Source organism: Gorilla gorilla, chromosome 7 (genome assembly GCF_029281585.2).
Source record: "Gorilla gorilla gorilla isolate KB3781 chromosome 7, NHGRI_mGorGor1-v2.1_pri, whole genome shotgun sequence".
Taxonomy (NCBI): domain Eukaryota; kingdom Metazoa; phylum Chordata; class Mammalia; order Primates; family Hominidae; genus Gorilla; species Gorilla gorilla.
The window spans coordinates 104,338,087-104,350,931 of NC_073231.2; the positions used below are offsets into that span (position 1 = coordinate 104,338,087).

At 35.4% G+C, this 12,845-nt stretch overlaps 1 protein-coding gene across 10 annotated transcripts in view; it reads right to left on the reverse strand.

Moving 5' to 3' along the window:
- The window catches only part of STK3 (serine/threonine kinase 3), a 422,170-nt gene that overhangs the window by 117,603 nt on the left and 291,722 nt on the right, over positions 1–12,845 (reverse strand). Inside the window, exon 11 of one of the 10 annotated variants that reach the window (XM_055348071.2) lies at positions 863–2,990. The exons of the other annotated variants lie outside the window; for them this stretch is intronic. Within the exon in view, the coding sequence (XP_055204046.1) occupies positions 2,985–2,990 (6 nt within the window). The 3' untranslated portion in view covers positions 863–2,984. Of the gene's footprint in view, positions 1–862; positions 2,991–12,845 lie in introns of those variants that run through there. 10 annotated transcript variants of the gene reach the window in all.

The following is a 12,845-nucleotide window of genomic DNA, read 5'->3' on the forward strand; positions in this document are numbered from 1 at the left end:
GAAAATTAATTAAAACAAGTGGTTCTTATTAAATAAATGAATAAAATCTATTGAGACAAATGCTTATTCATATTTTTTGAATTTGAATCACTTCAAATGGAGTATCTAGTAATTCAGTATTTACATATCCCGTAACTTTAAAAATATAACAATGTAAGATACTGAATCTTAAACATAGGAGTAGCTACTACATGTTTTGTACACCTATAATTTGCATCTATTAAGGATTAAAAATATTAAATTTCTTTTTATTCTAAAATTCAAAAAAAGACTATATTTTAAATACAGTCATACCTAAGTATTTTAGATCATTTTCGCTTAAAGGAGAGCTAATTGATGCTACCCTAAATACAAGAAGCTAAATATATTAAGTACATCAATATGAAATGGAGTATGAACTGGTATGTTTCCTGAATGCCTTCTCTTACATTGTTACTAATTCATTTTATAATTTACCATGAATTAAAATAATAGTTTCCTAAAAATGACTCATGGAAATATATGGGTGTATAAATACCATCCACTTTCTCCTGGAAATGTATTATCAATCTGAACACAGAACACAGAACCTGAAGAGAGAAGCTCAAGTGTTTTAAAAATATTTCGCCTCTCCTCAGCAGCTGGTTTTATTTTTCGATGCTTGTTTTAAATATTAATATAAAACAGGTTTTCCTTAAATTACAAAATAAAGGTAACTTTAAAGAAATATTCATTTAAGTTAGAGGTTATGTATTAAATTGTTGCCAGTGATACTGTTTTAATGTTTTAGTTACGAAACAGAAACTGAAGTGAAAAAAATCCCACTTGCATAATGTTTTTTTTTAAATTTTTAAATTATTATTACACTTTAAGTTTTAGGGTACATGTGCACAATGTGCAGGTTTATTACATATGTATACATGTGTCATGTTGGTGTGCTGCACCCATTAACTCATCATTTAACATTAGATATATCTCCTAATGCTATCCCTCCCTCCTCCCCCCACCACACAACAGGCTCCGGATTGTGATGTTCCCCCTCCTGTGTCCATGTGTTCTCATTGTTCAATTCCCACCTATGAGTGAGAACATTGCATAATGTCTTAAAACAACCTTTAGCTTGTAATCTAGATGTAATTTGTTTTTAACTTTCAGAACAATAAAACAATAAATAGAGACTATAGTAATTGATTGGTCTGAATTGTTCTAAGTTCCTTAGCATGAATTCTGTTTCACAGTTAAGCCTTAGACTCAACTTAAGGCAAATAGACAAAGTATAAAATATTACTTTGGAGATACAAGATAAGTATAATTTTTGAAGAAGTCTCAGTTTAGAATTTTAGATGACATAAAGAACTAAATACATAAACAATATGTGCCACATGTGAGCAGTATCCACTTAATAAAATATTCGTATGAAGCTAAAAATTTCTTACCAAAAAGTTAGTAAAAATAGACATTATTGTCTTAAATTCCTTCCTTGAAAAAACCTAAAACTAAATCTTTAAGTAAATGATCTATAAGAATTCTTAGTCTGGTCCATGTGATTACATGGTCCTATGTACCCAGGGCCACTGGAAATTCTGTAAGCTTAGATAGCATGAATTCTGAATGTTAGACATTGCTGTTCAATAAAAAATAACTTGTACTAAAATTTCATATTTTCACTTTCATGGTTTTATTTCCAAGTCTGGTTATTTTCACTACAACCTGATTTTCCAGATCAGTGGTGTCTGGTCAATTTATCTATGGGTAAAATAATTAAGTGTTCATATGTCTATACCCAAATGCTCCTCCAGAGCAGCAATTTGCTTAAGTTGGCAGTGCCTACCGCTTGGCATGCAACAAGGCTGTCACAAAAAAATGTTTACTGAATAAATGATGAATGAAGGAAAAAATAAACTAAAATATTTCTGTAGAGAAAGAAACATGAAATGCTCTAAAATGTCAGTCATGTCAGTAATGTTTATTTTTACAGAAGAATGCTGACTGAAAGTGTTTAACTGTCCCCTGAATTGTGAGACTAAGGCTCACAACAAAGACAAAAATAATATACAAGCACCACCTATCCTGAAGACAGCCACCAACCAAATGGGGCCAAATTGCCGACCTTGAGTTTACTCAGAGGTTGAATGAGCCCCACCACTCCCAAATCATCACCCAGCCTACATAAGAGGGCAAGGGTACATCAGCAGCACTGGGGTGCAGTTTTTGTCATAGGAGCTTCCTCACTCAAGCCAAGTTGCACAGCACCAAGATGTTACATCAAAGACACGTTGTGGTTTCCTGCAAGAAGAGGGGACTGGCATCTCACTTTCCAGCTGGACTGAATACTGAATAAAGAACCTGCAACCTTGCCCTGGTGCTGCCAGTGGAGTAGAATTTAGCCTGCTGAAGTGTTCATAGATGACCTGGCATATGTCCCTAGAAGTTGGGGAAAATATATTGGCCTAGAAACTTGTCTACTTCTCTAGAGATTTCTGAAGATGGGAGGCTTGGGTAGAGCAGCCTGCAGCAGCAGACCTAATAGGGCCACAGAAATAGTATACCTGGGGGGGGCGGGGGAGAAGTGGAGAGTACCTCTCACATTTCCCCTATCTACCCACTAATTCTCTGAGACCCTAGAAAAAGAACACCACTGACTCCCATGGCTCATGTGAGAGAACCAGGACTGGGGAAGAAGCAAGGGCTGCTGGTCAAACACATCAATGCCCCATCTAGAGGTGGGGGGGAGTTTGAACTTATGGAACAGAAAGGAGATATAGCTACCCATCTCTGAGGAAGAGCTCAGTGATAAAGGAAGCCAAGATAAAGCTATCATCCCAAGAAAACCACATATTCCAACCACATGAACATCACATTGTCAGAGACATTTTGCAGCAGTTAGAACCAGACTTTGCCAGAGTGAGACCCACTATCTTCAGATAACCACGTTCGTTCAGATGATGACCTCTGTCTCTCTTGTCCTTCCTCCATGCTGCCTCCTTCCCCTCTCTCTCCAAGAATTAGACCTAGGGGGGGAGAAAGCATGCCAACAGTCTTAGGCCACTTAGGTGGTCTTCTCTAAGATGTAGGGTGGGGAAGCATCAAGTGAGACTTAAATCAAATTTGAGATTAAAATCTTAAACTACCCAGACTTTTACTAACTGAAAGTGACCAAAAAGTTGTAGCATTTGTCCAAAGGCATAGTTAAGAGACAGAAAAAGGAGATTAGAAAGAGCATGCTTCAACGTATGTTTTTTTAAAAAAGTAATTTCAGATATATTGCCAATGAGTTGTAACTGTTTAAAAGTTATTTACACCCTGTGGTAGGATGAATGCTCAAAAAACTGCTAACAAAAAACTTGATAGCTAAAACTATTCTTTAAGTTCAAGCATAGACTGATACCTGCCCCACACTCCCCCTACCCCCCCACAAAAAAAAACAGTGAAATCCTACTCATGGTAAATTCTCAGGTGACAGCTGTAATCTGTCTACATTTGAGCTTGGTTCAATATATCCATGGGTAGATAGAGCCAGCCTCTGCTCACTGTTCCTGCCCCACTCACCTTACATTTGGGATACCCTAGAAATCCATTTTTGGTAATCATCTCTCTTCAAGGGTCTCTCTGGTTGATCTCATATACTTTTTTCCATGTCAAATATTCCCAAATTCATGGTTCCATTCTGTACTTTCAACTATCTAATAGATTTATATGTCCTCCAGACACTGAAAACTCTATACATCCACAACATATCTTGTTAGCTTATCCTCCACACACACCCAGTCTCTAAAATCTGTTCTTCCCTTTTTCTATTCTTTATCTCAAACAATAGCAAAACCATCGATCTAATTATCTAAATCAGAAACCTTCTTCTTCACCCTAATCCTCTATATAAAACTGATGATCAGATCCAGATGATTCTAAATGATCTAATCTAGATGATTTCTTGAATGTAGACTCTCTTCTCTAATTCCATTATCTTTGCCTTAATCCACTTTTAACAATTTCAACAGTCTTTAATCCAGTTATCCTAGGTCTCCAGGGTCTCCAGTTCCTCTCTATGCTTCACTTTGACACCAAAAAACAAGTTTGATAAGAGTTTTCCCCTCATAAAATTTTTTTATTAGCTATCCATTACTCATAGGATTACGGCTAAACCTAGAAGCCTCAGCTTGGCAGTTAAAGCCTTTACCACCTAGGTTACTACTGCATCACATCCAATACTAGTCTGTTCAGCAGACACGGTTGCCTTTAGGACCTGTTCTCTGACCCAGCTGAAATGTGCAAAAAAGCATTCTGTGTTGCTGGCTAAGCCAACTCAGTCTGCACCCCGCACCTCGGCCTGCTCCATGTCTGTATTCCTACTTTATTCGAATGGGCTTCAGTTTTGCTACTACTCAGAGTTTGGATTCAGTGCTATGATTTATGCATCTCCTCTTTCTCTTGACTGATGGCTTTACTTCTGGCCCAGGCTAACCTCTTCACTAAAGGCTTAGTGATAGTATCATTGTTAAATAGTACAAAGTAAACTCTTAAGTCAGATTTCCTGGGTTCAAGTTTTTGCTCTACCACCTACAAGCTATGAGATTTTGACCACCGAACTTAATCTCTCCATGCATTAGTTTCTTCAGTTTTTTTTATTCTTGCAGCTTTTATCAAAGTTTTCTTTTTTAAAATTTTATTATTATTATACTTTAAGTTTTAGGGTACATGTGCACAATGTGCAGGTTTGTTACATATGTATACATGTGCCATGTTTAAAGGATAATAATAGTACCTTCTGTAAAGGATCTCCTGCATTGTCAGGAAAGTGCTTTAAAAAGTACTTACCACATACTAAGATCTCAATATGTGTCAGCTGTTGTTTTTCCCAATACTTATTAGTTTATTAGCCAAAACAAAAGGACAGGACACCCTCTGAGCCATAAAATTATATATGTAGATAAACTTCACACACCATTTTCAATATAAAGACTAGCTACTTAGAAAAACAATTTCAGATGCTGAAGTTTCCAACTTAAAACAGCCTCCTATCATGAGTCATAGCAAAATGTGGCATAGTTGCCCAAATTAATAGAAGCCTAATAGTTTAAATATGGCGTCAAGAGGAAAAAAAAGTATAAATGACCATAGACAAGGAAGAAATTCTTACAGGTGAGAGTAACTGATATACAATATGGAAAGACACCACAGGTTGACTAATTCTGGAAAATTCTTTAAAAAATGACAACAAAAAAGATGAATTTCCACATATCGAAAGAGCTGCTACTAAATGATGACTACTAGACACCCAAGGGTTACAGATAACTTAATAATCTTCTTCAGTTATTTGAAGAATATTTTTTCTAGAAAAATATACCTCTAATTTTATAATAAAAGATGGAAGATAGAATTTATTTGCAGACTTGAGCTATAATTCACTGTTCCACAAAGCAAGGGGAAATTATCTACACTTTATTTCTATTGTGCCTTATATAGATATGCTAAGGGGAAAGTATTTTAATGTTCATAATCAAAACAAAAATGATTAAATGGTCAAACCAAAAGCAAGGCAATTTCAGGAATTCTGTACTATCACTGAAGTTCTAATGAATTAGTATATTTCTTTTCATCAAAGAATATAGGCATTAAAATGACAATTTTAGATCTTTCATTAGCAAAGATAATCCAGAACTCACTAATCGTTCCACTGGACTAGTTAGTACAAGAATATGGCCGATAATTAACTTTTTATATATTTATATATTTGTAGCCTTGGCTATTATGTAGTTTCATTTGCATTCTCAAATTAAGATAGAGAGTTAAAAACTAAACTGAAGGTCTGTGAGAATGAAACTTGATACTCTAACCCAGGTTACTGAGCCTTTTATAAGATGCCTTAATAATTAATAATACTATACTGCATATCAAATTTCAACATGCACCATTACTGAATTCATGAAGAAAAAAAGGTCTGTTAAGAACCATGAAAATGTGTCTTCAAAATAAATCAGTAAGGTATCTTTTTTCCAAAATACTTTCATCTGCTATGAGAAACAACATTAGTTTGAATGCCCCTATCACTCACTTATCTCCTTAAGGTCTGTCTATCGTTCTGGAAAGGTGTTTCAACAACTGATGAACATAATTACAAAACAAGACTACTTTGGTTTTGACAACTAGATTCTGGATTTTTTTAAAAAGTCTATTATTTACTGAAAAGTCTTCCAACATGAAGAAACCAACCTAATGAGGGCTTTCTATTTTTATGAATGAGAGGTACTACGGAAAAGGCTACCAACCTAATGGCAGGAAGGAGGAAAAGGTGTCAGCATTAATTCAAGTAGGCCAACAAATATGATAGGCCCCCAAACAATGATGTGCATACTTCTAACTGTGGAAGATAGACATGAGAAGTATGATGGAAGTCAGTTATAGAAAGATTTCTGATAGTGAACTACTATGCATACTCAGAAAACCTGAATTAAGTATAAAATTACAAAAATAATTTTAGATTTAAAGAAATTTCATGACAGTTCAAGTACAAAACTATTCCAACATCAAAACACAACCTGATATATGCATTACTAGTTTCCTCAATCAATTTTTAAAACTTTTTTGAAATCGAATGCTTTATTTATTTCAAAAGGTAAACACTGTTGGGCTATCAGTTTTAAATTAGAAGATCATAAATTACATTGTCCACTCTTTGATCCTAAATTCCACTATTGGTTAACATCTCTTTTGATGTAATCACCCCAATAGTCCCCAGTGCTTACTGACTAAACATCCAAAATTAGGTTATGAATAGAAAGCCCACATAGTCAAAATAACTTCCTTAGACATCAACATTAGCCACAACATATGCTTGGAGTACAATATCTTGTTTTAAAATGTAGAGTAGTCAATTTTTCAATGTAATCTTCTAAATAAATGACATTTTAAAAAGCGCAAACTACTATGAGGAGAGTTTGTGCTTCTCGGAGCTCTTTTTGTAAGTCATTTTTCTTTTGCCATGTGCTTTAAACATCTTAATAAATTATAACATGTTGACAAGAAACCACATACTGCACCTGTGCTTTCTATCTTAATTAATCCAATAAGTACAGGCCTGCTCACTTAAATTTGTACGGGAAATGATGATATAATGAGTTTTAACTTAAGGTATTAATTACCTAAATAAGCAGAATTAGCTTAATGTTTCAGTAGACTTTGCCTAGACACAACCACCAAATAAAAATTTCAGAAATTATGGAAGCCTTAAACAGCACCATTAGGAATAAGAAAGTGAAATGCTCATTCTACCTCAGATAGCCAAGTGGATTAAATTCTACTAAAGAAAAAAATTTTAAAAACCAGTGCAGCAGTTCAGAGACACTAAAATCTTTGTTGCTTTTACCGCAGAATCAATTAAATCTAGTTTAGCTGCCCAGTGACTAAATTATTATTTTCTACTTGTACATAAACACTTATCTTTGAAGCAGGTCACTTTCCTTTCAAAACAAAGGTTATGACTATCTTAAATGCCTCAGCAGACGGATGGTCAAAACCTCATAAAAATTCTACATGGACCTAGACAATCACATGACACAACTGTGCACACGCCACACCATCTGTTGGATATGACTGCCAGCACAGATTTCGTGAGCTGGCAAAGGACTGAAATAGTCAAGAATTCTGCAACTATTTCAAAGTGCAGGCTTCTCATTAATTTTAATTTCCTGTTGGCTCTACAAGGAATGACTGAGTAGTGAAAGCACAATGTGCCACATACACTTGAGTTCATGCCACATGTACACCTGTAATCATAAACTCTTATCCAAAGCTATCCACTGGAACATTTGGGATTTTGTGTGTTTATTTCTTCTTTACCCTAGAAGAAATAAATCTGAAATATCTATAGTTGTCTTTTCATACTTTGTTAATACTCTTGCAAACATCTGGAAATACTTGACAATAATCATTTAATTAATGCAAAGGTAATCGATGACAATATGCTTAAATACTTCACTCAGCTGAAGTGGTTTCCTCAGTCCACAGAACTAAGGACTGTAGAGAACAAGCAGTTCTTTCACTAAGGAGTACACTACAAGGAAAACTATAGCCAATATCTCTTTTAAAACCAGAAACATTACCTGCATTTAAACAAAGCAGGTAACATGCTGCTATACTGGTAAAACAAACAAACAAACAAACGAAAAACTGGTAGATGCTGCTGGCTTAAGTTTTTACCTTAAGCTGTCTACAGGGTCTGTGTTGCTGAGGGCTTACTAAAGGGGTGGCCCTGCTCCTCTTTTTCGGGGCTACTCCAGTTTCTTTATCACTCCTTCACAGCTGCTGGCTATAGAGGAGGGTGAAAAGACCCTGAGAAAGAAACATTTCTCCAGAACAAGTGAAGATTCCTAAAACGTCCATGGGCAGCTCCAGCAGCAGGGTTGGTACTTTCTCTGCCAACCCTTTACTGTTTTCTGCATTTTGCAACAGTGACTTTTGTTTCGTTTCCCTGTAATCATACTCACTTGCTAATGCAGGCATCAAAGGTAGGACTGCGGAAAAACTAGGAAAGCCCCAGGCAACTTTATACTTGGAGAGCAAAGTTAGTTTTTTTCCCTTCTCTGCCACAATTTTTGGGACTTTTTCTTCAGTGTGGCCCTGGAGGATTCTTGTGTCCCTTAGCTCAAAAGAACACCACCAACTGAATAAATATTTAAGAATCAGAGTAATTAAGAAATGTTAACTTACAATTCAGTATGAGTCAAAACCAAAAATGGTTGATTTACCTAATTTCTCTTATACTAGTAATTACTGTCAATCCAATTTCTTTCTTTTTTAAAATTTGGAACCAATGTAGTGGGTTAACAGATGGCTTTTGAAGTTTTTGTTCTTATTCCAAAATCTTTACATTACCCAAAATATATCTATTTAAATACGATACTGTAATTTCTGCAAAACATTATCTACATGCTCTCTATTTAACACTAAACAATCTGGATGTTAAGGCTGTTTGGAAATAATTCTAACAAAAACTGAAACATTAGACTAGTGCTATAATAAACAGACTTGCCTTTTACATTTGTTTTAGAAATCTTCATAAGCACATCCTAAACATAACTTTTTTCCGGTAGGGTTAAAAATAATTCAATTAGCCCAAATATATTTTATCTCCTATCTTTTTATGATAATCCCCAATTTGGTGACATCATAAATTCTTTTATCATCTCCTTACATTCAGGAACATAACATGAGAAAATCCATAGAAAATCCCAAAGACAAATGCTAACGATTTAAAAGGAAGTACACAAATTCTATTGCATACAGGCTTTAAGACAAGGAATGCTTCCTACCCTGCACATCTGTCTAGCAGGTGCCTTTCTGAATAAGTTTTGTCCTTTAGGAATCTGTTCTGAGTACCTCAAAAGACAATAAAGTGTTCTCTTTCATTTTTTTTTCTTAGAACCCATTTTCCTCAAGGCAGAAGGATGAAGCCTTCTCTGTCCTGAAAATATGGTCAAAACAACTTTGGCTTATTTTAAGCAACTTCTATCAAATTGACTTAGGAATTATATAAAATACAGTTCTCTTCTAGAAGGCGGCCTCGAGATGCATCATGAAGAGGGAAGATAAACACATAAACCTAAGTATGCTTTCTACTTTAATGAGTCACATTTTTTAACATTCTGTAACTAATAGATGAGGGAATGAATAAGACCAGATTTCCCTCATTAACAGCTGGTATCTTTGCTTTTAGTCCACTTCCCCATTTTGTGAGCAAAGCAGTCCACCAAATCACTTACACTGTGCTCCACCTATGCTTCTTCTTTTAACCACTCTCTCTTTGCCCCTCTTACACCCTTTTCCTTGTCTTTTGCCATACTCACTACTACTCTTGGCAATTATTTGTTCATCTTCTGGCAATGCTTCCTCTATTCATCTCTTATTTATTTCCATTTCCATTCCACTCAGTGGCGATTACAAACATTTTCCACTTTCCTCAAAGTGATGAGAGGGTTGAGCAGTTCCAGTTGACAGGTGTAATAAATGTTGAGAAAGGAAGAACTGTTCTAGTCACTCCGTCCCTCCCGCAATTCCCTTTTTAAGGCTATCTGCCCTATATAAGTCAAAAATAAATAACTCTGCAAAAATTGGATCCAGTCATATGGTCTCTTGATATCCCTTTCCACCTGTGAGAACATCTTCCTTTATTATTTTTTTTTGTTACTGTCACCATTTATCATTTGGTTCCTCACCTTAACTAATCAAAATAGTACTCTTCAATCTAGTATGTCAGCTATTTCTGTTAATGTTTCCTCCTCATTCTTGTTTTTCTTTTCAATTTTATTCCTATATTATTTTAAGCTTGTGCCACATAACCGATTTCCCCTACCCTGAGTCTCTTCCTATCAATCCTTCATGCTATCTTCAATATTAATATTCTTAAGATACTTTTCATCATGTCATCCTCCAACTTAAAACCTTCAGTGGCTTTCCACTGTCTATTAAATAAATATTCAGACTCTGTAACCTTGTAAGCTTTCACCCTCTGATCTGGATCTACTTTTCCATTTTATCTCTCGTATTTTTCCAGATTAACTACCACAGACTTGAAGGTCTCTATTTCATTGTCACCCAACATAGATTATGCTTTCCTACTGCTAAGCTTTTTATTACACATCATTCCTTGTAGTTCCTGCCTTCTTTCTTTCTATCCATTTATCAATGCTTAGACAAAGTCCTCTTCCACATTATAATTTCATATACAAGTCCAGCCTTCATCAAATCTCCCTCTTATTCAAAACCACATGGCAATGTCTGAGTTATTGTTCTGGATTACAGTTTACCACTTCATTAACTCATACCTTGTCCTCTTAATAAATCAGTATAATTTATTTTTACCCACAGTGCCTAGCACAATCCAAAGTAAAATATTTGTTAAATGAGCTTAATGTTTTCTAACAAATTTTGGAATTTCCAGATAGAATGACTACAAAATCTATGAGGGGCTAAAAATGTTTCCAAAAGTTACTTTCAGGAGTTAGCCATTGGAAAAATAGATTCACAAAACTAAAATGAGTCTAAGACAGACAGTAGAAGGCTATATGTCAAAAATCGTGTGTATGTGAAAAATCTGAAAGTAGAGTACTGCAATGGTCATTATCAAAATCATTAATGAACTCTAATTTCCTAAATTCAACATTCTAATTTCTGTTGAATTTTAATTAACACCCTTTCTATTAGATTGTCTGCAAAGTATACTGTAATAATTCCTTCCATCTCATAGCACCCTTTGCCATGTGACTTTGCTGTTCCTTCCATCATGAGGTGAAATTTATTTCCATATCCTATGAATCAGGACTAGACTTCCGACATATTTTGACAACAGACTATGACAACAGTGACACTGTGCAAATTCTTTCCCCTATTCTCTTATGCATTTTTTATGCAAAAAAATGCATAACACAAAATTAACCATTTTCAAGTGTTCAGTTAAGTGGCATTATTTACATTCACACTCTCATACAAGCATCACTACCATCCACTTCTGGAACGTTTTTCATCTTGCAAAATGGAAACTCTGTACCCATCAAACAATAACTCCGTATTTCCCACCCGTGAGAACCAACATTTTATTTTCCATCTCGATGAATTTGACTATTATAGGTAACTCATATAAGTAGAATCATATAGCATTTGTCCTTTTGTGACCTGGCTTATTTCACTTAGCATAATGTCTTCAGTGCTTATCCATGTTGTAGCATATTGCACAATTTCTTTCCTAAGGCTGAACAATATTCCATTTTATGTATTACAACATTTTTTTAATCCATTCATCCATCAATGGACACTTGGGTTGCTTCTACCTTTTTGTCATTGTGAATAATGCTGCCATGAAAAAGGGTGTACAACTACCTGTTTGAGACCCTGCTTTCACTTCTTTGGTACATACCCAGAGGTAGAATTGCTGGATTATATGATAATGCTATGTTAGTTTTTTTGAGGAACCACCATACTGCTTCCCATAGTGACTACAACATACTTCCACCAGCAGGTGCACAAGGAAAGGTTCCAATTTCTCTACGTCTTCAGCAACACTTGTTATTTTATGTGTTTGTGTTTTGATAATAGTCATTTGAATGGGTATGTAGTATCTTATTGTAGCTTTGATATGCATTTCTCTAATGATTAATGATAATTATTGAATCTTTTCATGTGTTTATTAGCCATGCTTATCTTCTTTGGAGGAATATCTATTTAAGTCCTTTGCCCTTTTTTTTTTTTGAGACAGAGTCTCGCTCTGTCACCCAGGCTGGAGTGCAATGGCACGATCTCGGCTCACTGCAACCTCCGTCTCCTGGGTTCAAGTGATTCTCCTGCCTCAGCCTCCCAAGTAGCTGGAATTACAGGCATGCGCCACCACACCCCAGCTAATTTTGTATTTTTAGTACAGGTGGGGTTTCACCTTGTTGGTCAGGCTGGTCTCAAACTCCTGACCTCAGGTGATCCACCCGCCTCAGCCTCCCAAAGTGCTGGGATTACAGGCATGAGCCACCATGCCCAGCCCCTTTGCCCATTTCTGAAATGAATTGTTTGGGGTTTTTTTGTTGCTATTGAGTTGTAGGAGTTCATTATACATTATGAATATTAACATCTTATCAGATCTATGATTTACAAACGTTTTCTCTCATTCCAGTGGTTGCCCTCCACTCTGTTGATAGTGTCTTGTGATGCACACAAGTTTTCCATTTTGATGTAGTCCAATTTATCTATTTTTTGTTACTTGTTTTTAGTGTCATAGCCTAGAAATCACTGCCAAATCCAATGTCACGAAGTTTTTCTCATATGTATTTCCTACTAATTTTTTAGTTTTATTTCTTACTGTAAGATCTTTGGCCCATTTTGAATTA